This window comes from Carassius auratus, chromosome 13, assembly GCF_003368295.1.
Source record: "Carassius auratus strain Wakin chromosome 13, ASM336829v1, whole genome shotgun sequence".
NCBI classification, from domain to species: Eukaryota; Metazoa; Chordata; class Actinopteri; order Cypriniformes; family Cyprinidae; genus Carassius; species Carassius auratus.
In genome coordinates this window covers 13,866,660-13,892,584 of record NC_039255.1, presented here as the reverse complement: position 1 = coordinate 13,892,584, position 25,925 = coordinate 13,866,660, and the positions used below count along the sequence as shown (strand labels likewise).

The 25,925-nt window shown below is 39.7% G+C and overlaps 2 protein-coding genes across 6 annotated transcripts in view; both read right to left on the bottom strand.

The window, feature by feature from the left end:
* On the bottom strand, positions 1 to 7,776 carry LOC113112736 (arylsulfatase I-like). The gene is made up of 3 exons (XM_026278562.1): positions 4,457 to 7,776; positions 3,742 to 4,074; positions 1 to 3,658 (listed from the first exon to the last, which is right to left on the bottom strand). Exons 1-3 carry the CDS (start codon positions 4,714 to 4,716, stop codon positions 2,563 to 2,565), a joined length of 1,689 nt encoding a protein of 562 aa, XP_026134347.1. The 5' UTR covers positions 4,717 to 7,776; the 3' UTR covers positions 1 to 2,562.
* A 137-nt stretch (positions 7,777 to 7,913) lies between these two features.
* The window catches only part of LOC113112730 (bifunctional heparan sulfate N-deacetylase/N-sulfotransferase 2-like), a 108,037-nt gene continuing 90,025 nt past the window's right edge, over positions 7,914 to 25,925 (bottom strand). For 3 of the 5 annotated variants that reach the window (XM_026278518.1, XM_026278519.1, XM_026278520.1), the window contains 14 exons: positions 21,220 to 22,857; positions 21,107 to 21,118; positions 16,416 to 16,503; positions 15,909 to 16,063; positions 14,040 to 14,225; positions 13,027 to 13,155; positions 12,535 to 12,717; positions 12,054 to 12,150; positions 11,816 to 11,939; positions 11,379 to 11,553; positions 10,837 to 11,007; positions 10,244 to 10,353; positions 10,040 to 10,142; positions 7,916 to 8,900 (listed from right to left, as the gene is read on the bottom strand). In XM_026278518.1, coding sequence (XP_026134303.1) covers positions 8,775 to 8,900; positions 10,040 to 10,142; positions 10,244 to 10,353; positions 10,837 to 11,007; positions 11,379 to 11,553; positions 11,816 to 11,939; positions 12,054 to 12,150; positions 12,535 to 12,717; positions 13,027 to 13,155; positions 14,040 to 14,225; positions 15,909 to 16,063; positions 16,416 to 16,503; positions 21,107 to 21,118; positions 21,220 to 22,239 — 2,679 coding nt within the window. In that variant the 5' untranslated portion in view covers positions 22,240 to 22,857 and the 3' untranslated portion in view covers positions 7,916 to 8,774. Of the gene's footprint in view, positions 8,901 to 10,039; positions 10,143 to 10,243; positions 10,354 to 10,836; positions 11,008 to 11,378; positions 11,554 to 11,815; positions 11,940 to 12,053; positions 12,151 to 12,534; positions 12,718 to 13,026; positions 13,156 to 14,039; positions 14,226 to 15,908; positions 16,064 to 16,415; positions 16,504 to 21,106; positions 21,119 to 21,219; positions 22,858 to 25,925 lie in introns of all 5 variants that reach the window. The other 2 variants (XR_003293471.1, XM_026278521.1) reach the window with 2 other exon arrangements.

The following is a 25,925-nucleotide window of genomic DNA, read 5'->3' as shown; positions in this document are numbered from 1 at the left end:
TGCAACACATTTGAATTAAAACGGGCAGAAATATTCTTATAAAGCCACCTGACATTTATGTGGCACAAACACAGTTAAGATCTTCAGAGTGATGGCATCAGATCTAATTGAGCCTGAGAAACATTTGATATAATTACAACATCCCTTCATCACAGCATGTAGCATAACTTGTGGTTTAACTGTAAAGAAAGCTATGGATTCAAATGTATTCAGCTCCTATATACACACTCTATTAGTACAGAGTTTTCTGTAACGATTCCATAGCTGGTCTAGTTTCTCATCCACTACAATACATTGTGAGCATGGACAACAGTGTTCCGTTCAACTGATTCTGCAGTTTGGCAACAAAAACCCCCATTTTGGACCCCTTATAGTCCCTTTTTTAACCTGAATGCCTTTATCTGTCAGGCAGTAAGCACATTTTATGCTTGGTATTTCTTAAACAAATCGCTCACAGCACCTTTAAGAGATGCCAAGCCCAGCATGTGTTCAGAATGACTCATGTACAGAGAGTGAGGGAGCTAGTCAGACTCTCTCTCTCTGGGCCAGCCCATTGTGCATTCTTACCACAGTTGATGTCTTTTCCAAAGTGGGTTGATACTGTTTTGAGTTGTTTTCAGAGATAAACGGGAGGAGGAAGTGTATTTGTTGTATTGGTGGAATTTTAACATTTATAGTTGTTGTAATTCATCCAGGTACATTCCAGACTTTTTCCCCCACTTCTTTTGAATGGGCAAATAATAACAGGAAATAAAAAAGCCCTCTGGACTATGACCTAAGATAAGTATACAACAGATTTACATCAGAGATTATAAAGGTGTGGCCAACACTAGACTTTGTGTTTCCAAAATATATGTCTGAAGTAGGTTTATGTAATTTCACAAGTTTAGAGCAAATGTAATCACAACTTAAAGGGATAGTTCACCCAAAAACTTAAAACGAAGTCATTTCCTCGCCCTCAAGTCGTTCCAAACCTGACTGACTATATAATATAACTACTTCTTCTGAACACAAGATATTTTGAAGAATGTTGATAAACCAAACTGTTTTGGTGCCCAATGACTTTGACTGTATGAACTAAAAAAAACTGAAGAAAGTCAGACAGGTTTTGACATGAGAGTAAATAAACGATGACTTTTTCATTTTTGGGCCAACCATCCCTTTTACATTTAACACTTTTACAAAAGAACGTGACAATATTAAGCAATAACAATGTGCTGGAAAGTAGGAACAGATCAGTTAGTTTGAATCATGGTTTAATGAATCTTTAACAACAACAACAGTCTCCAACAAAAGATACAGTGATTCTTGCAGCTGTTAAGGTAAACATCTGTTTTGCATTATCTTAACTACGTACTAACTTTATCCTTTAACTGTTTTTTTTTTTTACCTTGCTCTAGATTCCTTATCTTGCAACAGTGAAGCATTTATTACAGTAAAACTTAAGGAAACATTCTTCTTGTTTAATTACTTCATATGAATGTGTTTAATGGAGGTCATTTGCCTCCAGCTTGATAGAGGTTAGTTTTTCATTCATGGTTTTTGACTGAACACATCTTTATGGGAGGACTATGTTATTGTGAACAAGTCAAAAGGATGGATTATTTTGTAGGGGTGCTGAAAGAAGACAATCACAAATACAATTACATGAGAGTAAAACCATTTACATACGTAGAGGTAAAATTTTAATATTCAAATTATTTCTAAACTGTTATTTTGAAATATGCATTACACTGAATAGAGAGCACATTTCATCAAGTCTTGTGAATTGAGTTAAAATCTCTTGAAATCAGGAGATGAACAGGTCAAGAATGTCTCATATAAAAGGCACACAGCCTTCATACCCAATAATGATCTTACTCCTCCTCAAATAGCCATCGTTTTACATAAAAGAACTTCGTTTATCGCTCTTTTTCTTGCTTTTACATCTGCACTGACCTGATCTTCTCAATCTGAGAAGGAATGCAAGAGGAACAGGTGGAGGAGTAGAATCTTGTGTTATTCTGGTTGTGGTGGGTAATGTCAGAGCACAAGCATTAAAGCAAAAGGTAGGAGAATGAAAGAGGCGTGAGGAGGAGTGCAAGGCAGAGGAATGTCAGAGAAAGAACAGATAGATGAGAGAAAATGAGAAAGTGAACCAGAGGGTGGATAAGAGAACACTGGTCCAGGAACAACTGAAGAACAATATAAGTGCTGTTTTATTCCCTATCAAATCAATGCCACTGCTTACACCATTTGCTGTATTCAAATGACTGGATCATCTAACAAAGACCCAGCAATATCTACATTAAGTACTTGTGGAAATTACATGTGATCAAATCCAGACTGCTTCTGTCTGAGAACCATTAATGGTATTTACCTTAACTGCTCCGTTAAATCCATTGCATCATACAGATGGGAACTGTCTAATAAGCTCATGGCTGGTAAGTGAAATCTTTGAACTACCGTGTAATAATGCAGGAAGGCCATAAACAGTTCAGTGTCGCTGCACATATTTTTTACACTGCCAGCAAAAAATGGCTTTGTGGATGCAGAAACCCTGTCTACAACTACCTCTTCTGACTACAAGAACAAAGCGGCCCTTTGCATACGGGAACCAACCTTTTTAAACAAGGCCCTGAGTTTGCAGACTCTGCAGGTACTCTTGGATCGGGCCTTTCTGTTGGTGTTGTCTGGTTCTTCATCATGCCCTTCATCTCCTTCCTCTACCTGACCCAGCCAGGGAGTCCACACCCCTCCATGAAGTTGTGGGTCAGCCATCGGGTCGTCAGGAGGATTGCGCGGAGGCACAGCAGTCCGGTTGTACTCAGCAAGTCGGGCCAACAGTACCTTGACCACCTCAGGCCGTGCCTCTGCCAAATCTGCCCTCTCATAGGGATCAGCAGTGACGTTGAACAGCCAGACAGACTTCCCTCGCTGGTCTCGTCTCTTTTCCATGCCCTGCCACTGCTGCGGACCTCCCGGCATCGTCTGCGGAGGAAACCAGTCTCCGTCGCCTACGTTCCCTGTCAGGAGTTTCCAGTCACCGGCTCGAATGGCTGCACGCACTCCTGTGTCCCAGATCCCAAAACCATTAACATTTAGGAGTCTCGGGTCGACTTCTCCATGCCTGCGTGACACAGGGTCAATGTTGAAGAGGATTTCAGTTCGTGGACAGGGCAGGCCGCTACTTATAGCACCCCAAACATCCTGGCCGTCCAGGTGGCTGGAATCAGATTCACTATATCCTGCAAGAGACAGCAAGGTTGGGTACCAATCGGAAACATGAATCAGAGCCTGACTCACCACCCTCTTCCTTTTTAACAGTGGGCTGTGTACAAAACCAACTGCTCGCACTCCACCTTCCCAGTAGGAGCCTTTGCCGCCACGCAGGGGCCAAATACAACCCCCTGAGAGAGGTTGGCCCCCGTTGTCTGAAGAGTAGATGAGCACAGACTTGTTGTAGTAGCCTCGCTCACGCAGCTCATTGACAATCTCCCCTACTGACTCATCTACACCGCTCACCATTGCAGCATAGTGGCGCCGAGGTCTGTTTCCAAGGGTCTGGTAGCGTCTGAGAAGATGCCCAGGAGCTTGTAATGGTGTGTGCACGGCCTGGAGGGCCACATATAGAAACAGGGGCGTCCGCTGGTCATGACTTCTCAGGATTTCTTTCACTCTGCAAGAGTCCAAATGAGCACAAAAGCTTACATGACTCAATGCAGCACAGTATTTGGTTCACAAATGGTTGCCGTTTCTCACCTCTCAGTGTAAAGCCTTGTTGAGTAATTCCCACTCAGCTCCCAGGCCGGTCGGTTTCCATCATGCAGGTCGAACCCACAGGCCTCTGCACCGTCACAGCTTTGGAAGCTAAAATGGTCTCCACTGCCCGTCAGTGATCCAAGGAAGCTTTGAAAGCCACGGCTCGTTGGCAGACACTCGGGCCGGCAAAAACCCAGGTGCCATTTCCCTACCATGTGAGTGCTGTAGCCAGCCTGCCGGAGCCTCTCAGGGAGCGTCGGTATGTCGGGGGGCAAACAGAGGGGCTGCCGTGCACGGATGATCGAGTGTTGAAGCCCAGTGTGAATCTGATACCTGAATCAATAGATGGTAGCTGGTGATTGTGATGGAGGAACACAGATTATACACCAAGGTTTCTTGCAGAGTTTAGCTCACACCCTGATCAAACTCTGAAGACCTTGATCAGCTTGCTCTCGAGTCTTTGATTAGGGTTGAAGATAAACTTTGCAGAACAGTGGCCCTCTGGATTTATAGAATCCTTGTCTATACCAATACATTCACTGGGTTTAACTTCAATAGCGAAACAATACTTATATTGAATATGCAATATATTAAATTAGACGGTATAAGATCATTTATTGTAGTTTATACATACGTTTAATGAGTATATACAGTGAGATTCACGCAGTATTTAAGCAAAACAGTGTCATTAGGAAAATAGTAGTGGGTCTCTTACCGTCCAGTCATAAGCTGGCTACGTGTCGGGGAACAGATGGGCTGGACATAGTAGTTTTCCAGTTTCACCCCTTCGCCAGCCAGCTGGTCCAACACTGGTGTGTGGATCTCTGAGCCATGGTACCCAATGTCATTGAAGCCTTGGTCATCCACCATCACGAAAACAATATGTGGGGGAACACTGCCCCGTCTGAGAACCTTTTCCGCTGTAGTATGAATTAGTCCTAGCGCCAAGGAGAAACAAAGCACAAGCGCATCCATAATGTGGACACCAATCCACCGAGTTGCTTGTCTGTTGACTAACCCTTTGGTGACTCCTTATGTTGACGTTCAACTTGAACCAAGCCAGATTAACAGAGAATGCTTGCTGTTATACTCCATCTAGCAGCCTGAAGGTCTTTTCCCCCCCAACTAAAGTAGATTAGAATTTTTGTTAAACTAGTAAATGATAAATGAAACCCGTTGTGTAGCTCTTCTCGGTTTGTTAGTCTAGAGTGGTGTTCTGTATGTCTGAGTAACTTTGTGAGCAGAGCGGAGTTGTCTGAGAGTAAACACTGCTGTCCTCTAACAGGACCATGTTACATTCCTCTAGCACACCAACCTACAGGATCATGTGTTTGTGTCTGAAATATTATACATTGGTAAATAAAACTTGATAACTTGATTTTATAAATGTTAAGATATTTGCAGTTTGTAGCAGATATATACTTTTACAACTCTGTATACAATTTATATTTTTTCACTGAGATGCTGCATGTTTCTCTTGGTGGGGGATCTGTATATAAAATAAAATAAAATAAAATACAAGGCAATTTGGGAAGAAATCAAAAGGAAATACAGTGTTGACACCACCTGGTTAGTAAGTGTATTACACCCATTAAATATAAAGAAGGAAAGATTCCCCCTCAAGCTAATCTCCAAATTCACAATTTCCATCGGACATATACCATGGGTGATTTTGACCCAGGACAAAGCATCAGTACAGTTACCTCAGAACCACACGAAGACGTTCACCTGAAAATGAGTTCCCAGAACAGCTGTCAGGGCAGACTTTGAAAGTGATGCTTACTGTGGAAGTGTTCATGGATCAACAAGCACTGATCTACTGAACTCAAAGACGAAGTTTCAGTAAAGATGACCTTATTAGATGCACATCATTTTAAGGTATAGTTCACAAAAAAAGAAAATTCTGTCATTTATTCAACCTCATGTTGGTTCAAACCTGTAAGACACTTATTCTTCTGCTGAACACAATTTGGTAAGTGTTAAACAGTTTCAGCAACCATTGCATGTCTCTGTCAAAATATAACACGTTTTAAGACCAGTCTCCATCCCAGATGATACATTTTTATTTCTTATGATTTAACTTTTTTTTTTTTTTAATAAAGACATTTTCAAAAGTGTGTCCCTTCCATTTCATCAATAAAAATCAGTAGTAACCGCAGAAACGCACAGCAACATACCTGGGCCTGGGCTCAAATTGGAGGTAAAAGTGTCACGTTGTGAACCCTACTGATTCAGTAAATGAAAAGAGAAACTAGTGCCATTCAACTAGTGGCCTCTGAATAACACTGACAGATAACATAAATTATGTGACATTGGCAAACAACAGCTACATCAGGAACACCTATGGATGAAGGTAAAATGACACAATAGTGCTGTAGTTATACAGGCGAAGGTTGTGAGAATTAAAATGGGGGAAACAAACAATGACACAATGACTCTCTCTCTCTCTCTCTCTCTCTCCAATGAGAGGAGAGGTGTGGCACACAAACGGCCCTCTGAAGGGCTATCGACCGCTCTCAGGTTTGCTCTGCCAGCGATCTCCTCTATGCAGCAGAGAGGAAATCAATGCCACAAAATGAGTCAATTTCCTACATTAAGCCAAAACAGACGACAGTCTCACTCAAGTGGGAAATTTCAGAGCACTGAGAGAAAATGAAGGAGGCAGCCAGACGGAATGAGAAAAAAAAGGCAAACAAAAAAAATAATTATATAATGTATATAATATTCAAAAAACTATGTATTTAAAGCAAAATTGACTGTCAGAGACAATGTCTAGCAGCAATCCAGCCTTACAGGGATTGTTCACACAAAAGATGCAGTATTTTTCTTTTCTTTTTTGTCCACACAATGAAAGCCTGAAGGACACAAACAGACAAAAACTGTCAGACAAATCTTCTTTTGTGTTCCACACAAGTCAGTCAGTCATTCTGGTTAGGAACGGTGTGAGTAAATGATTACAGAATTTCCATCACTTTAAAGTATTGAAAGCACAATGTGACAAAAGACAACTTTCTCAAGAGGATGATTAAAGAAGAATCATTAAAATCATTTAAAAAAAATGGACAAAGCCTTTTTATCAGGTCAGTTAGGACAGCAGTGGCTCTTTAGCTCTGCTACTACAACTAAATGTACATGAATAATACACAAACACACTCAATAGAGGTGTAAACCCATTTGTGGCCAAATACCCACTTAGCAGCCCATTAAGCATTAAAGCTCATGTGATATTAATAAATGGCTGAGTGGAAATGTTCCAGGTGTACAGCGTGTGTGTGTGTATGCATGCATGAATTCTGAGAGATGAGGAGAGCATTACTCTTAAATCAAAGTCTATAGCGCCACTATGTGGACAGCAAAGGCATGATAACTAGAATGTTACTCAAAAAGGCCATTCATATAACAACTTGCTGCATTCAAAAAAAGAAACTGAAGGGGGTTAATTACACAACAAATGACATATGCATATCAGTCCCTCATGCATAGTGTTGGTGTATTTAGAGAAATTATTACAAAGTCCATTTCAAAAGGGAAATCATCTTCTCACATTTTTATGGGTCTCTTTTTACAGATATGTTTTTACTTTGCAACTCTTCCACAGGAAGCTCATTAAGCAGTAGTGTGAAGTGTGGTTAGAGAAATGCGGTTTGCTTGAAGTCTGAAATGAAGGCTGAGCTACTTAATGCATTTACTATCAGACACAATATTACTGTTACACATATTTTTCTTGTGCTTTTAAGCAGCAAATATAAAAATATTAAAAAGTGCATCCCTAGACAGAACTGTGTTCCCGCTGAAAGTCAATTTTGTGGCAACACTCACAGGTAGCCTTTTCAGTTCCTCTTCTTTACGATTCATCAAATAATCTTGAAAAAATGCATCATGTTTCTTGAATCAGCATATTAGATTGATTTCTGAAGGATCATGTGACACTGCATAGAAAAAAATCTCGCAGACCCTATACTTTTCAACAGTGTATGTCTAATGCAATCTGTAATTAAAAACTGACAACACTGGTATCAAATTTCCCTTGAGCTGAAATAGTGTAGAAATTAATAATCAGGAAGCAGACAGCGACTCGGATCGAATTAAGTGCCAAAAAGACTAAGCACATAATACCTTCTGCTCTCTTCTCAAAAGAAAATCAATGCAAGACCAAATGATTTACACAAACATATCCAACCTCTCCGAGTGTTTATTAGGGATAATACAGCATTGGGAGTTTTTTTAAAATACAATTTCTTTTTTTTTTTTTACAAAAAACCAGCAGCTCCTCCTTGTGTAGGACAGACCACAAATCACAGCACAGCCCTTCTCCTCTCCCGCTTTCACAGCTCCTGCCACAGCGTCTACAGTAACATCCACACTTCAGTGTGCGTAGTGAAGAGGAAAGTGCATGGATAAGAAAAATACGGAGATACACCTGATAAGACACCTGAAATACAAGCTTTCCACCGGACTCTAGTGGGAGACCAGACATTGCATATACTTTCTTACCATTTGGTTTCTGATCCAGATTTGTGCGTTTGTGCATGTGGGGAAGAGAAGGGCTGTGGATCTGACGTCCTCTAGACATCCTATTCAGACGCTGTCAGGTTCAACTGTCACTATCGCACCCACCCGGACCCAAAATATACAACGCTTTTAAATGTACAGTGTTTTACAATCATTCCTCAGACGAGATGATCAAGGCTAGACTGTGTGTGTTTATTGTACGAGCACTAGTGTGTATTGACACACTTAAGTCACCAATGAATTCATGCTTGTCCACATCGGTAGTGCGTCCTGGGCCTGACAGGCAGGTCTGTCGTTAAGGTAAAAGGAGGGACTAAATTTCCCAGCATTCCCTCATCATCAACCTCCCAGACAGTGAGCACCTTGGCAGCAGAGAGAGGCTGAAGTTTGCAGTCCGTTCAAAGCTATCAGTCATTTCATCTGCTACTGTAGTTTTGAACCGAGTGGTTTTGATACCTCTGTAGTGAGTGGACACTGTTTTTTTTAGGTGTTCTGATACTGGAGGTGTAGGAGACGTCCTCTCAGCTCCAGCTGGTGCTCTGGAGCTCTTCTCTGAGCCAGGTGGGTAACGCCTGACCCAGCCGATTCAGCAGCTGTAACAGTTCCAGGTTATGCTCCCGGTAGTACTCGGTCAGGAAGGCACGTGTCTGGGAAAGACACAAACAGAGCTGTTGGAGGAAGCCTGCCACTCATAACTGCTGTGTGTTGCATCTAACAACAGCCTTTAACCATGACTATGTGCAAATATAAAACATCTGTGAGTGCCTTTGCATAAATGACTACACATTTACCCGCTATACAATATTATTAGTATTACATTAATTCTGTTAATCTATCAATATCAATCAATAACATTAAAAATATTTTAATTGTAATTCTTATCACTACATTACATTTACATTTATAAATTATTGAATTATCATTATTATTAGCAATAGTATTACTTATAAAGTCTTAGAATGTATTATGATATTAAAAATTTATTATATTAATTATTCTATAACTATTATTTTTTAAAATTATTATTTAAAAATTACTTATTTGATGATGATAATACATTTTAAAATTCTAAATAATTAGTTCTATTCTTATCTATAATAATTTCAAAATTTTTTATAATTGATAAAATTACAAATGTTTGAACATTAAATTACAAAACTACAAAATTGTTATGATAATGATAATATAAGTAACATTATTATTATTTATTTAAAAAATTGTGTATTATTGTTATAACAATTATTATTATTAATCAGATTACCAAAGGGTAGTGGAATCAGCTGATCATTTTAACTCAATGTATTTTTTTTATTTCATTATGCCATTAACAGTTTGTTTTATAGAAATAATGTGAAGTAATGTTTACCTAAAACTTACTTACAAAAAAATTGACAAAAAGCCAGATTTGTAAACGATCTAGAAGCCACTCAGCATGTGTTTTTGCATTCCACCACTATTTTTTATTTTTATTTTTTTTAATTGTTGTTCAATGCACCAGACAAAGTCAAAAGTCTATGTCGAAACATAGAGACAGCCCTTGTGCCATTGTATTGTGTTTGCAATGAAACAAACATGCTTGTTGCACTCTACTAGTTGAAACACTTCCAGTGATATACGAGACGACTGATCTGATCTGATCTGTGTGAGGTTGAGCCCATCACTTCTCACTGCCAGTGAGTCACACGTCTATAACAGCATGTCCTTGCCACTGGCATTGTTCAGAAAGAGAGAGAGACAGAGAGAACGTTTTATGAGGGAGGAGAGAAGAGATGAGACTATCATCTACCTCAGGGGCCATTTCTGGATATTTTCTGCCTTTACTCTTCCCCAGACACTTAGGACGCGCACCTTCCAACCTCTGACACCAGAATCCTTTACCCTCATCAAAGCTGCAATACACAGATAACACAGGGTTTTATATAAGAAACAGGTTCAGATTATTCACTGCTATAGTGTTCATTAACAGAGTGAGCTGAACAGTGGGACTCACACGAGAGCCTGGGTGTAATTTAAGATGGGTGTGACCCCCAGAAACCTCTGGATGCTGTCCATCACCAGAGCTGGGTTAGATCGGAGCAGGGTGCCGTCTACGATATGAAGCTAATGTGGGGGAAAAAAAGAGTTCAGAAAACAAAAAGCAATGCTAATTTTGAAAAGTTTTACTGAGATATTTTGAGAAAAATATTTGTTGGTAATTAATCCTATACTGGCAAAGTAAGCAGTGTTGTGAACTAAAAATAAATCTGGAATAAAATAGAAATAAATAAATCTGGAATTAAATAAAACATTAGAAATTGTGCCTTGGAAACTAACCAAAATTTACTGAAATAAATTACTGAAATAAATTAAGATGCTAAATAAAAATGACAAGCACATAAATATATTATATATATATAATCCAATTCAGAATATTTAGAATAGGTAATTTGTGTTTATTTCCTCTGTAATGCAAAGCTTGACAGAGAATTAAAATAAATAAATAGAACCACATTCAAACCTACAGATTTCAAATGCTTTTGGCCAGATAGTTGTAAAACACATCAAAAACAAGAGAAGGCAGTCACACACAGATAACTGCAGTACCTGTCTGGCCTGGTAGTGCACAAGCCAGCGCTCTAGATGTGTGGCGTAAGCCCCAGGCTTAAGGCTGTGGTCCTGAAGGGTCAACAGCTCTTTAGATGCAGACGGACCTGCTGTTACAACCTCATGGAAGGTGTGGTTAATGGCAGTAGGTTCATGGTGTGCTCGCTGGTGCTGACAAGACATAAAAAACACACACACACAACTTATGTCATCATTTCTATGGCGAAAGAGAAGGGTGCATGGTTAAGATAAATGCTAACTGGCTAGGACAAAGCTTCAGACAAAAACCTCTACTTTCTGCAGTCCATATACAGGCTGCCTTGTTAATGCACAAAGACTGAAAGGTAGAAAAAAAATCTACGGCTGCCACAAAGATGTGATTTTTCAGTATGTAATTCGGTGATAGGTGTCAGTTAATGGGAATATCTTCTGAGTGCCACTCCATTAAAATAGATTGCTAACAGGACCTTTAAATGATTACTACTGCTAGACAAATACAGAAAACAGACCACACAACATGAGAGAAAGCTGGTGTAGAGTACCTGATACCAGGAGTAGGCTCTGTCGACTGGGTTGATCAGCAATGCTATGATCTTGGCTCTGGGCAGTAAGGCGGCAGCCCTCTTTGGAACCACCTCTGTATCAAAGTAGTTGGCACTTTTCTCAAACATGAAGTCTGTGCTGACGTTCGAGGGAAAGGGAAAGAAGTCCATGTACCTGCAAGAGATTAAGACACGCAATAACAACAAATATGCTACAAGAGGCTACAATAGATGATTTTATTTAGTATTTTATTAAAAGAAACTATATTGCCATCTCATTTTTACTTGTCATGTACCTAAGTGATTGATCAATTACATTTTCAATATGAAACCTAGACAGCATTACAGATATAATAAAGTGAAGGGGGGATACAAACAAACTTCTTTTGACTAATGACTAATGGCTGGGAGTGAAAAAGCTGTGCGGTGTATATTACCAGTCAATGCCGTTGTGGTAATTCTGCCCGTTAAAGAACTGGATCTCCTCAAAGGTGACTGGGCTGGGGAAGTTGCTGGTGATGGCTGGGTGAAGGGTCAGGAAAAAGTGCAAAGCTGAGGTACCTGTGGTCAGAAATAAACAATATCAAACGCAATCTCTAAGGCAGTATTTTGGACAATTTATTCGGTTACCCCGAGGAAGATTTATGGTTTGAGTATGGAAATACCAGGACTCACCTGTTTTCTGTGGGCCAATAACCAGAAGTTTGGGCAGCCTATCACAGGTCTTCTCTTTGGACCAGATGTCTTTATGTCTCTTGTCATGACAGGGGTTCTGAATGGATGAAAAGACCATTTCCCATTTAATTAAATTAATGGATTCACATAACTTTTCCATCCATTCCTTATTACAGTTTTATTAAATGATTAGTTTGTTTTTCCTTTTGCAAGTCGAGCACCAATCACTGTAATTAATAGATCTAAATTATGATTCATATTAGTGCACAAACATCTCTAAAGACGCTCAGAAAAGTCTTCAAAAACTATGAATATCAAAATTGTATTAATTTTTAGGTGCCCTTATTAATTCTATATATGTTATAATATGAATAAATGCATGAATAGATGCATAAGTACATATTTATTAATGCAACTATTATAATTGTGATTATGATCACAAAGATGTTTTGTATTTATTACTGTTTTGCCTTCATTATACCTGCCATAGGGGGTCCATCTCTTCTGGAAAGATCTGGAAGTATTTCTCGGCTAGTTCCAAAGGAGGTAGAGTCTGTATTTGTAGGTTGGTCCAGCACTGCACAAACTTCACCAGAGACTCAAAGGTGTAGAGGCCGAGCCGATCATTTCCGTAGTTAGACAGGTGTGTCATGAAGATGCTGATCTGAGGGTGGGACCATGTTATTTACAGTACATGTAACTTCATTTTGTTTCCTTTTTAGTTTTGTTTCTTAATGCAAACATCTCCTATTTTCATTCTGAAGATCAATATCAAGTTTATTTTTTCAGTTGCTGCGCTAGCAAACACTTCAGGCGATAGGGCCAGACACAAACAAAAGCACAGAGTGCACCAGCAGGACTCGGTCACTTCTTAAGGCTCTGGGAAATATAAAACAAACACCCACAAAGAAAAATATACCCACTCCCATTCGCTCAACAAACACACAAGCACAAACACTGAGAGGAAACTCACAGGGTTGAGGAGGATGGTGAGGAAGAGTTCTCCTCCACGTATGCTCTTGTCCAGCTCACGAGAGCCTCCAGGGTACTCATTATAGAAGATGGTGTGAGTAAAAAGGCCACATGTCTGCCTGGGCAACACCTGCAGACAGAAGAAGAAGGTGAGCGACCTGTACAGACAGCATTCAATTCAGCTTCAGCCACTGCACAGACGTCCTCCAAGACGAACGTATTAGAAGAAATGAAACAACCATTAGACATTTAATCTGATCATGGTGGGCACAATTGAGCTCAGGCTACAATAACATTTTGAATAATTTTTCTTGGATTTGAAAACACTGGGTCTAATTAATAAAACACAAGCAAAATGAATTTCTATATTGTTTGTTAAATCATTATTGGATACACTGTTGAACTGAATTGTCTAATGTAAGATTTACACAGAAAATCGTTCTGCATGTATTTTATTAATAAAGGCCCTTTCACACCAAATGCAATATGGAAAAACTAGTCACAGACACATTACTGCTCAAAAAAGGTATTTTTATCATTTAAATTCTGCAAGGATGCATTAAACTGATCCGTAAAGACAATTTATAATGTTAAAAATATATATATTTTAAATAAATGCTGTTTTTGTAAACTTCCTATCAAAAACCTTTAAAAAAGTATCATGGCTTCCACGAAAAATACTAAGCAGCACAACTGTTTTCAACCCCGATAATAATAAGAAATGTTACTTGATCACCACATCAGCATATTAGAATGATTTCTAAAGAATTATGGGACACTGGAGTAATAGCTGCTGAAATTTAACTGCAATAATGCAGTATCAAATCATTAAAATTAATTAAAATTAACTTTAATCTCTTATTAATATCTTACTTATAAAAATAAGATGTACACAAACTATGTTGTGAATGAATACTGAATAAATTGTATGCAAAAGACAATATACACTGATTCTCTCCTTATGTTTCTCTATATAAGATTATCAAGCTTTACAGTAAAGTGGCAATATTTTACCTTTATGCCACGATGTATGAAGCCCCTGCGATGGCGTGCCGGTCTAAGGTGTGGATATTCTTCTGTGCTGGTAGCTGTGATCTCCCATACGCTTTTCCAGGCCTCGTACAGCTGGCTGTGTACAGGATACACCCCTGAATGGTGGGGGGCCACAGCGTACCCCATGTCTGTGGGAATACCATGCTCCTGCGATGGCAAGAGACAAACAAACTCTCATGATGATCAATCACAAAGCTACTCACGCAATAACACTGCCAAGTCTTATGGGGCGACCGGGAGTGGAAAAGATGAGAAAAGTCGATACGAGACCCATTAGAGATGCTGTTAACAAGACATGTCATCAGGGCGTGCATGAGAGAGAAGCTTTTGATTATGTTCCTCTGCAGAGGAAAAAAACAACTCAGTGTGTCAAGAGGCAAAGTTATTTCTAACGCCACAGGAGGGTGGTAGACAAAAACATCCTCAGATGAGCAAAGGGCTTTACTTCAAGTCCAAGGTGCCACTTTAAGAGCTCCATGTGTGTGTATCTGTGAGATCCAAAAGCTCCAGTTATAAGGACGACCGATTGCAGGCTCATTAAACCTGTCTTCTTCATTGAGCAGTGCAGGAGAAGGCATATGTCAATGTCTGCTCTAAAGACAGGATGTGACAGAAGGATTAGTGGAAGGAGGAAAGGGCTTGTTAGTATTCACGGTGCACTCTTTCTCACTGTCTGTCTGTCTGTGGTCCATATCCCACTCCAATGACCATCATTATACCAGGGTGGGCTCGATTCAACAGGCCAAATTCACAATCTCCTCGGCGGATGCACACTGAGTCAAGGTCAAAGAGAATCCTACCGATCCAATGAAAAAGTGCTAATACAAATCTATAATGAAATACCAACATGAGATAAAGCTTGCGGGCAGAGAATCGATTCTCACACCTCTGCGACAGCAGTAATAATGGCTGGAAATAGTAACACAATGATGAAGGAACAAAGCGAGCTTACCTGTCACAACACAGCAAAAGGAGGGAAAAAACTAATATGGAAAATATATTCAATATGCATTTGCTTATCTAAGTTTAATATTTGAAAAAAAGAATATGTAAATCTTTTGTTAGTTGGTTGAAGAATGTAAACACTTTCAAGACATTCAACCAATGGAGTGCCAACAGGGGTGGAATTACCTGTGTGGCCGACAATGGTAGACGTTTGGAGTCTTCCATTGTGCAAGTGCCAAAACACTCCTCCCCGACGTGCCTAAATGACTACCGCCCCGTTGCACTCACACCTATTGCTATGAAGTGCTTTGAGGGACTGGTCTTATCACACCTCAAGGACTGCCTCCTACCCACACTGGACCCACAACAATTTGTGCACTTCCTACTATTGAGGACACTCTTCTCACCCTGACCATGGACTGTTTATCCTCCTGCCCTCCGGGAGGTGCTTCAGGAGCCTCCGGACAAGAACCAGCAGACTCAGGAATGGCTTTTTCCCTAAAGCTGTCTCCTTACTAAATTTTGCCCACTGAACATCCCCCACTCCCCCCACCACCACTACCCCCCTACACATTCACACACAGACTACTACACACTCCTCACCCCTCCTTATCACTACATCTGGTTTACAACAACAACAAAAAATCTTATCTGTGTATTTAGTGCACATTTGTAACATATTGTAGACATTGTATGTCCTGTACTTACTGCTTATTGCAATTCTGGTTAGATGCTTACTGCATTTCGATGTCTTGTACCTTACATCTCCAATGACAAAGTTGAATCTGATCTAATCTAATATTAGGTTTGCAGTTCTGTTTGGTGCAATTAGTGGCACAGAAATCAAATAGTTCAGCTTTAAGATGTATAATTTCACCAACAAACCTGTGCAAACTGCATGTTGAGTCTCATCTGCTCTGCCAACACGCTGACATTGTGGAAAAGGTGCGGCTGCATGTGACTCCACATGTGTGGAAACCACCAGAACTCATGCCGGTGCTGCAACAGCATGTCGTCGCCTTCATCCTCCTCCTCTGTACCTGCAAAAACACATACACATACTGCTGAAGTTTAATAGTAAAACATCTGGGTCTAAAAGAGCATGAGAAAATATGTTTGTTTGAATTTTGTATCATCAAAGAATCCATCAAAGAACTTTTAACATATTAAAAAAGAAAGCAGTAGTTTTGATCAAATGAAGGCAGACTTAGTGAGCATGTCTCTTTAAAAAAATAAATAAAATAACATTTTGCATTGCAACTACTGTGGACATGCTAGAAAAAAATTACTTCATTCTGAATAAATATATTTTTTGTTCGTTAAACAAAATCAGATCTAAAAGTGAAAAAGTCAACGTTTCTTTAAAGACAAAAAGAAAATGGAAAAAAGTACCTGCATGGTAGAACTTCCCGGAGAAGCCAAGATTGAAGGTAAAGTTGGGAACTAGCATCCGCAGTTTATTCTGTGTGTCGAGCAAAGCCTTGAATTGATAGAAGAGTTATCACTTTAATAACACGCTATCAAAGTCCTGCCTAAAAATTGTGGAATAAGATTAACAATATGCCAAGAACAAAAACAACATTTGACTTTACTCTGAACTGTGCTTGAAGGCAAAAAAAAAAACAACAACAGTGGTGATAAACCTATCTCTCCAGTACCTTAGGCATTCACATTAATAAATGTATGTGTTAAAGTCACCAACAGATGGCAGTGTGGTGCCAATTCAGCCCTATGGAGAAAAGAAGAACTTTCAGGCCATCTACCAGATCGACAGACTGAGTGGGATGTGAAATATACATTTGCATTCAAATCTTCTCTACCCACGGGCAGGTCAGACGTGCCGAATGAAGCCACAGCCTTAACATCAATCTAAACTCATCCTTGTGAAATGAACAAATTTCATAACTTAGCATCACTGCACACATTTAACTAATAACGGCGCTGTGAGGCTTGAAATACAAAATGATCCTGCCATCAAACCCTTCAAACCCTGAGAGTGATACGGGGGTATAAGCGAATTACAGCGCTGTTCCAGCACAAATCAGACGGCGGGGAGAGATAGTGTCGCTTCCTGCGCAAATCTAACACAAAGCCAAGCCGATAGTTGCAACAGTATCACAAATCAAGCCGTGCTGCTGGGGAGAGAAGGCCGCTGCTTCACTATGAAGAGATGGCATCTTTCACTGGTTTAACAGCCGCCGGTGTCTCTGAGTACGAGTGCATCCAATATTTGTTCTGCCTTGTGTGTGTTTGCTCAGCATAATCCTGCCGTTTTTATGGAAATCTGTGAGCCATCTAAGATTGGACAGTGATGTGTAGGGTGGACAGATCAAGTCAAGTCTGCTTTATCGTCAATTCTTCCACATGTACAGTACATACATACAGAGAATCGATTCAGTGTGAATCATCTTTTACAGGTTGATAGAAGAGTTAGTTAACAAAAAGATGCAACCCATTAGAAAAAAAAAAATGTGTTTTTCCCTTTCACAATCAATCAACTTTGTTCAATGAATTATGACAGTAAGAGGAAAAAGAGAACAGAAGGGCCAGATGTCAGAACACAGCTTTTGTCATCACTGACCTTTGCGTTCACAACAGACTTGGCTCAGAACTGCAGCAACACTATAGTATAAAAACATGTTCATACCTGAATCCTGTTTTCTTCTTATAGCCCATCTGGTCATCTCTTAACTAGGGATGTACATTTTCTAAATCATCTAAAATAACAATCAATTAATCGTTAACCTTGATGCTGCAAAATGAGTCTATTGCAGTGGCGCAGTCACTGGTATGACAGGATGTGCAAATGCCACTCAAAACAACAAAAAACCATTATGGCATTTAAAATAAAATGATCTCAAACATAACACAGTCAGAGAAGTTGAACCGCTCGATTTTTGTTCAATCCAATTGGAATCCAGTCTAAATGATTGACTGTCCACACTATGTATCGCAAAAGTTCCAATCTGATTCTATGGAAATGCTGCTATGTTGTTATGCCAACGCTTCAAACAGCAAAAACAGTTTGCAATACAGATGTTGTCATGCTGTATTATATTTCATTTTATAAGGCAGTAGCAGAAACACAGGAAGCTGGGATGTGCGACTTTATTCCGTGCTGCTGTCTCCCACTGGTTTCAAAATTCAAAGAGGTGCTTATACTAGCTGTATGTTTTTCTTCTTGCACAAGCTGGTTTCTACAAAGATGTTCAGGATATTTTCTACAAAAACGCCTGACGTGTTTATGTTATACATGGCATGAGACCGTGAAAAAAAGCTACTCTAAATCCAATCTTACTGAAACGGAAAATCATTTCTTTTGACATGACATACAGTCAAGTATGCATGTGACAGTCAAGTGACCCTTACTCTGAATTCGTGCTCTGCATCTAACCCATCCAAAGTGCACACACAGCAGTGAACACACATAAACCTTGAACACACACCCGGAGCAGTGGGCAGCCATATATGCTGTGGGAGCAGTTGGGGGTTCGATGCCTTGCTCAAGGGTTACTTCAGTCGAGGTATTGAGGGTGAAGAGAGCGCTGTACAGTCACTCCCCCAACCTACAATTCCTGCTGGCCCGAGACTCGAACTCACAACCTTTGGATTGCAAGTCCAAATCTCTAACCATTAGGCCACGACTTTCCCACAGAATAGGATTTCAAAACAGATTAGCAAAATTCAGATTTAAGTAGTTCATTGCGGTTCATTCTATTTAAATATGATCGGATTATAATCAGTTTGCTAGAAAATCGATTTGGCCTGACATTCTGAATGAGGCTTGTGTACAGCTGAACTGTCAAGATCAAATTCACAACTTTGAAAATAAAGACAACATTCTCAAGCACATAATACAACTACATATTTATCTTATTAAATAGCAGCAATCAGGGTCTGAAGCAATTAAAAGTACATTTTTAAACAGGAACTACACTATTTTCAATGTACATTTATTTGTAAAGTAGAAACTTTTAAATTTACATTTTATGTTTAATTAAAAATTACTTTAATCATTTTTGTTATTTTAAAGCGGCACTCCATAATTCACTTCTTAAGTGTTTATTTGGGATGTTCAAAGTTTTTCATCTGCCGATACATATGTGGAATATTCCCCACATTAAGACACCAAAATGAAAAAGAGGACACAATCACGATATGTAATTTTTTCTTTTGCGCCATTTCAATGAAGACTGGCTCACCTTGTACATGATTCTGTCAGTAACCCAATGACCTGTGCTATTTGTAACAAGTATACAAGCTAAAAATGCTGAAATAATATAGTTGTCCCATACATACAGTACAATGTATGCACAATAACATATAGAGCAGGGAACGGTGTATACATATGGACATCATATATGCATGTGTAGTGAGTAGGTGGAAATAAATAAGCTTCAGATCTGAAAAAGCAAATGGAGTAAGAATAGATGTGATTAGTCCACCATTAGACACAGTTTGTCTGAGCTGTCTATGCTATGATGAGCTGCACCACTAGCTGAGGTGATTACAGCCCACTTGTTCAGCTTGAGGCCAGGTGGCATGGCATACATCACCATAAAATGCTAGCAAAAAACAACAACATAAACACAGCTCTGTGGGTGGATGATCTGTGTGGTACACACATATTCCTGCAAACCACTTATGCTATTTGTGGAAAAAAATATGGATGAACTAAAACTACTGTATGGATGAACTAAAACTGTAAATACAAGTTATGCTCTATCAACAGCATCTGTGACATGTTGTTGATTACCACCAAAAATAACTGACTCATCCCTCAGTCTGCAAAAACAAAATGTGTTGGGGCAAACATAATATTGGCTTCATAAAATTCCTATAAGGGCACAGATGCTATTGAGATAGCTTAACTTGTATACAGTGGTTTTCATACAGGTGGACACATTTTAAACCAATGTATAATACCACTTATTAAATATACATTTGCATTTTCTTAGTTCTGAAAATTGAAGTAAAGGCACCCACCGAGATATTAGTTCATACAAAAAAGGCAAGATGTACCAAAAAGATGAGATATTATTCAGTTAGATGATTCCCATCTGTGTTATATAACTTGACTTAAAAGTAAATTCAAGGAATAGTTGACCTAAAATGTAATTTCAATAAGAACTTTTAGACATTACATTTCATTCGTCATTCGAACATTCATTATATTGAACAAAGTGGCCATGCAATTGCTCCTCTTTTCAGATACACAAAGTCAGTCTTATGGGTTTGAAATGACATGAGGCAGAGTAATGAAACATAAATGACTGAATATGTATTCTTGTGTAAGCTATTCCTCTAATATAAGAGAAATATATTACAGTACATCTCTTCTGATGTCACACCATTCAATGTTCATTCACCATTTTAGCTAAGTAAATGTAAAATTGCCAATTGCTAACTTTGTCAAATATAATTAATGGAGGGTTAATTAACTGCTTGACTGATTCAATAAGCAGACAAACAAAGCAGATTTTTCTGCTAAAGAAACATCTTTATGTTGTCAATGCAAATGGGACATTAATTTCCCTATTATTTCTTATTAGAGCTGTTAATTTACTTTGGCTTCAAAGAGGACAACCTATGGGTGAAGTCTATATTTGAAAGTGTACATTACACATTTACGACTCCTGAAAGTGTAGAGACAAAGTGGAGCATTGCAGTTTTTCATATTGTAGGAGGCCAAAAGTTTCTACTCAATCTGATGATGAGCACTGGGAGGGATTCATGTCTCTTTAATCAGTCCCTTTGGCAACAATGCTAATAAATAGGAGGTTAATAGGCACATTGTCCAAAGAGAGCAATAATGCCTTGCTCTAACAAGCACATTATTTTGAGTACTAGCTGTTTAGCCTCGACTCTCCATGACACTGCAGTGTTCAAAGCATCATTTGTGTGCCATGTTATCTCAGCCAATACATTATGTTAAGAACATAAAATCACTGGCTGAGATGAAGAGTATGAGAGATCAATGTGAATGCTTACAGGTAAACAACACTGAGCAGCCTAAGAACTTTTAAAGATCACCCAAGATCACCCGAAAATAAAAATTCTGAAAATGAAAATCATTCACTCACCCTCACAGTGTTCTAAAATAGAGAAAAAAGTCATCAAGGTTTGGACGAAATGAGGGTGAGTAAATGAAGACAATATTAACTTTTGGATGAAATAGGTTAGAAATCACACTCACCTTTACATCTGTCACCTTCATACGTGTACCCTCCTTTCCCACAAATATATCATCCACGTCAACTAGCAGATGCCTCTCCAAGGACATGCAGAGTCTTTTCGATGTCAGATAGGATATGGCATCCACAAAAATCAACTTGTGCAGCCAAAACGATAGATTGTTACCAAACAGCACCCTTTGAATGCCGTCGTGAAGGCCAAGGTCCTGAATTACAGTGGCATGAAGGGTTCGTAGGGGCCCCAGATGGGCCAGTGCCTCTGAGGATTTTGTGACAGCAAGGAGCACGGGCTCGTAGGTGCTATGGTTAGACTGAAAGACTGTCCAGTCATTGCCAGGGAGCGGGCCCTGCTCCACCTCATTGGGTTTGGTGATGTACAGTAATGGGGCAGCAGGGTTGATGTGGTAGTCCTGTAAGCCCAGGTTAGAGTGCAGGAACAGCGGGAAGCCCTTCAGCTGGGCACTAAATAGCGAGTTCTCGTTGGCTTTGAAGAAGCCAATGATGCCTACACCAAATTCAGTACAATATTTATCCAGCAGGTCACGGTTCCAAGCATCCAAGTTTACATACTTCAGAATGTTCTCATAAATGACCAGGGCGTAGCGGCCGACGTCATGTTCCATCAGCGTAGGCATGTCCCCCTTGCTGGGTGCAATCTCAGTGTGGTAATGGAAGCGACTGGACTCAAGGATAGCCACAATCTCTTGTCCGAGCTGAGAGTAAATGCTTTCTATAAAGACCAGCACCACAGGCTCTGTTCGAGAGTTATCCACTGCTTTAACCATCCTCTGCTGGACTGTGAAGGTGGGCAGGAAAAGAGGAGCCCGTTGCCCTCCTGCTGCGGCTGCAACAACCCCACCACAGTCACTGAAAGGCATAGGGGGCGCCTCCTTTATTTTAGGGCTGTTGCTGACAAAGTAGGCCAGGAAAGCCATGGAGAGCAGGCAAAATACAATGAGCACCAGGATAAGGCGGTGGAGCTCGAGTTGCCTGACACCCCGCACTAACTTCCACAGCCCCATGGCCACAGTTCAAACACAGGACTGGGGAAGAGAGGGGGGCAGAGGGGAGGCTGAGAGCCTGACTGTTGCAGAGTTTGCAGCAAGAGGAGGACAACTGTGAGGAAAAGAGAAGGTAAAAGGTAAAGGGTTGAGCAGCAGACACCAGCACAAGCTTTGGGTCAGGAGTAGCCATTTATGCTAAGTCACCATGGCCCCCATAGCCCATGACATGTCTCTTTGATTGCTGCTTCTAGCCCCGGTCCTCAAATGAGGTCAGTCAGTCAGTTCTTTCAGCCCAACCACGTGTTCCAGGAGTACACTTGCTCTAGGCTGGCGACTTGGGTCTGGGATAAGAGGATTGGGTTTCTTGATCACTCTCAACACTCCTCCACCACTCGACAAAGGATCAGCTGTTTTTCTGCCGGCTTTTGCAAGCTTTCAAATAAGCACGTGCCTCTCAGTGCAAAGGGCTCTTTGGGATTTACTGGAGAGCTTCAAGGCCAGTGCTTCATTTGCCCCATTGGCCTCAGAAGTGGATGCTATGAGGGTGTTCACCACTGGGGCGGGATGGTGAACATTGGCCCCTGTAGAGGCCAAGCATGGATGGCACATTCACCATTGGGCAGGAAGAGTTTGAGCCTGAAAGAAAGAGAGAGGGAGAAATGCAATCAGTCCAAACATTATCAACTACCTTTAAATCAGGGGAAGGAAGCAGATCTGGCGATGTGGTCGTAGCCTAGACCAAATGTTGCTTGACTCTTCCAAGCAGCCATGTGATTTTGCTATTAGTGTGACTGCTGATGTGGATCACTACATTACCATGGAGTCTACTAAAATAAGCCTGGAGCTACAGGTTAGCATTACAGGTATGATAGAGAGATCACTGACCTTATAGATAGGTGACATAGGTAAAAAATTTAAAAGGGGAGCTTTTGACAGTTTGGAATGCACTGTTTATAAACTTGAGAATATCTTAAAGGTCCTATGACATGAAAATTTAACTTTCTGAGGTTTTTTAACATGAATATGAGTTCCCCTAGTCTGTATATGTATATATGTATATGGTCCCCGAGTTTCTAGAAATTTTAATCGGTGTAAATCGATCTTTTGCTATCTTTCTCTGCCTTTGAGAAAATGGAAGCTCAACCGGGCGGAACTTGAATCTCCTCCTTGTGACGTTATAAGGAGAAATGTTACCTCCACTTTCTCTGCTTTGCCCGCCCAAATATTTACATATAATTCAGTCGCAATGTCAGCACAGGCGTTACAAACAGACTTTTATGAAATGGATTTGACAGCACCGGCACAAACAGTGAGTAACAGTGTTCATTAATGCCTGATCTGTGATCAGTGATTTCTGATGTGTAGCTTATTCAAGTTCAAGTTCACACAGACTTTCTTTCTAAATCGTTTAATACTGTTTATGCATCAGTGAATCAAGCCAGTGACTATACGATCAACTTCACGTTGTTTCTCTTAGTAGCATGAAACAAATCTGTTATTTAAATAGTGATTTAACTACAGAGAGCGATCAAAGAACGCTCCCTTAATTTTTTCGGAGCTGTCACACATCGCGAGTATATCTGCACACTTAAACTGGCGTTACAATGAATGACGCTGTTATGCTGCACAACAAAGCTCTTACTGTATTCATGCGTTTGGTTTGCTGTTAGTTGTGGTGAAAGCATTTTGTGAGAGAAAACGTGTTGCAATTAGGGATGGGTACCGAAACCACATTTTATCTTACCAAACATTTCTAATTTGCGATATTATTAAGACGTTTGTCTGTGAGATCTGCAAGAACTCGCATGCGCGCCGCGGAGGCTGTCTGTCAGTCGCACACACACACACACACAACAAGAACGAGCACGGTACACGCATAACAGTACGAAAACTCCCGCTTAATACAAAGAGTGACGATGGCGGAGAGAGCAAAAGGTTCCAAAGTGTGGTTATACTTCACTAGAGTTAATGCTGACAACCCTCGTTGTCATAAGTGCAAAACAATATTTGCATGTAAGGGCGGAAACACAAGCAATCTGTCAAAGCAAAAGTGCATTATGTGTATCGACTGCCTAGCTAGCTCGTCTCTGGTTGTTGCCCCATCTACGTCAGGTATGTATGCTAAAATCATGTTGAATCAACGTTGATCACGTCATTTAAAATAAATGTAAAATCTCCCTGGTTTGCTAACCTTACGTAGAAATTCTGTTGATTTCTTTTGGGAAAAATGATAATGAAATCAACATATTTTCTACTTGTTTTTAAAATTCCAAATAAGGAAAAATCAGTATGTAAATGTAAACATTTATTTGGCTAACTTAAATGCACAGCACCTCAAGTTAGTTTACAAAATAGCCAATTGCCACATTTTGCAACCTTGCAGTTGCAATACTGACGAGATCACTGCATTTACGCAATAAACAGACTCTGTCTACTCAATGCTCATCACTGCAGCCTTTCGTGTGATTGGAAAAGATCAAAAAGATAATTATATAATCAACACTTCCACGATTCGTTAATCTCGACAGCTGTAATAGTAAAAAAATACAAATAAATTACAATTATATATTTTAATTATATATATATATATATATATATATATATATATATATATAGAGGGCTAATATCATACTTACAATATAAGTCACCAAAGGAAACATTAAAAAGCATTTAAAGGAAAGGAAATAATCCATGTCATGGGACCTTTAAGTAATGCCCATTGAAAAGAGCTAGTTATAGTTAGATCAAGTTTTTAAGATGCTGGAGGTGGAAATTATTGGATCGGAGGCAAATTTTCTCCTTCCTCTCCTCACCAAGAGAGGCTTTGCCATCTTACAGCCAGCTATCAGTCTCTGACATGATCAATGCCAGCCATGCTGTAACTATAAATCAGGCTAGCACTTAAAGGATCGTTTTTCCCACAGATGAACAAGCATAGTCTGTGCTTTGGTCAAAGGCACCTTGTCTAGGACAGATGATAAGCTAAGAAAGAGAAATAATGGAAATGAGAGAAAAAGCGTGAAGAATTAAAAGACACCACAAAAGAGAAACAGACCTCCACTTCCACCCTCCATAGCTAATAATAAATGCAGAGAATCTTAATGTGGTAAGTCACCTGTCTGAGAGAAGGCAAAGAATAATTATAAAGAGAAAAAGAGAATGGCGGTGAAGTGCTTGGCTGCATTAAATTTATCAACCTCAGAATGAACCCTAAAGAGGAACACATCCTGATAAGGAAACCTAGGTTATTATTAGCCTGGGAGCACTCTAACCTCACTGACCGGTTCTGCATCAGTTCAAAACAAACACAAAACAAGTACACACAAACAGGTTTCCATCACAACACGTTTCAATTCACGGGATCATAAAGATACATTCAGGTCAGTGTATCCAGTTCAACATTATATTATCTGTATGGTAAAGCAACAGAATGAGAGAGAGGGAACAGTAGCCCTAAATCATTGAGCAGAATGGTTTTACATGGAATGTGCTGTTGAAGCAGAGACAAAATTACTACTGAGCATTTCTCATCTCAAGAGAACAGCTTTCACATTTGAGTCAGAGAATGCAAATCATGAACTATTCAGAGCTGAACTCGACCAGGAAATGATCAGGATGGCCGTGCATATCTTGTGTTTATTACACTGCTCTAGTCAGTAAACAAACAAGCTTGCAAAGCAATGGCACACTTTTAAGCACAAGAG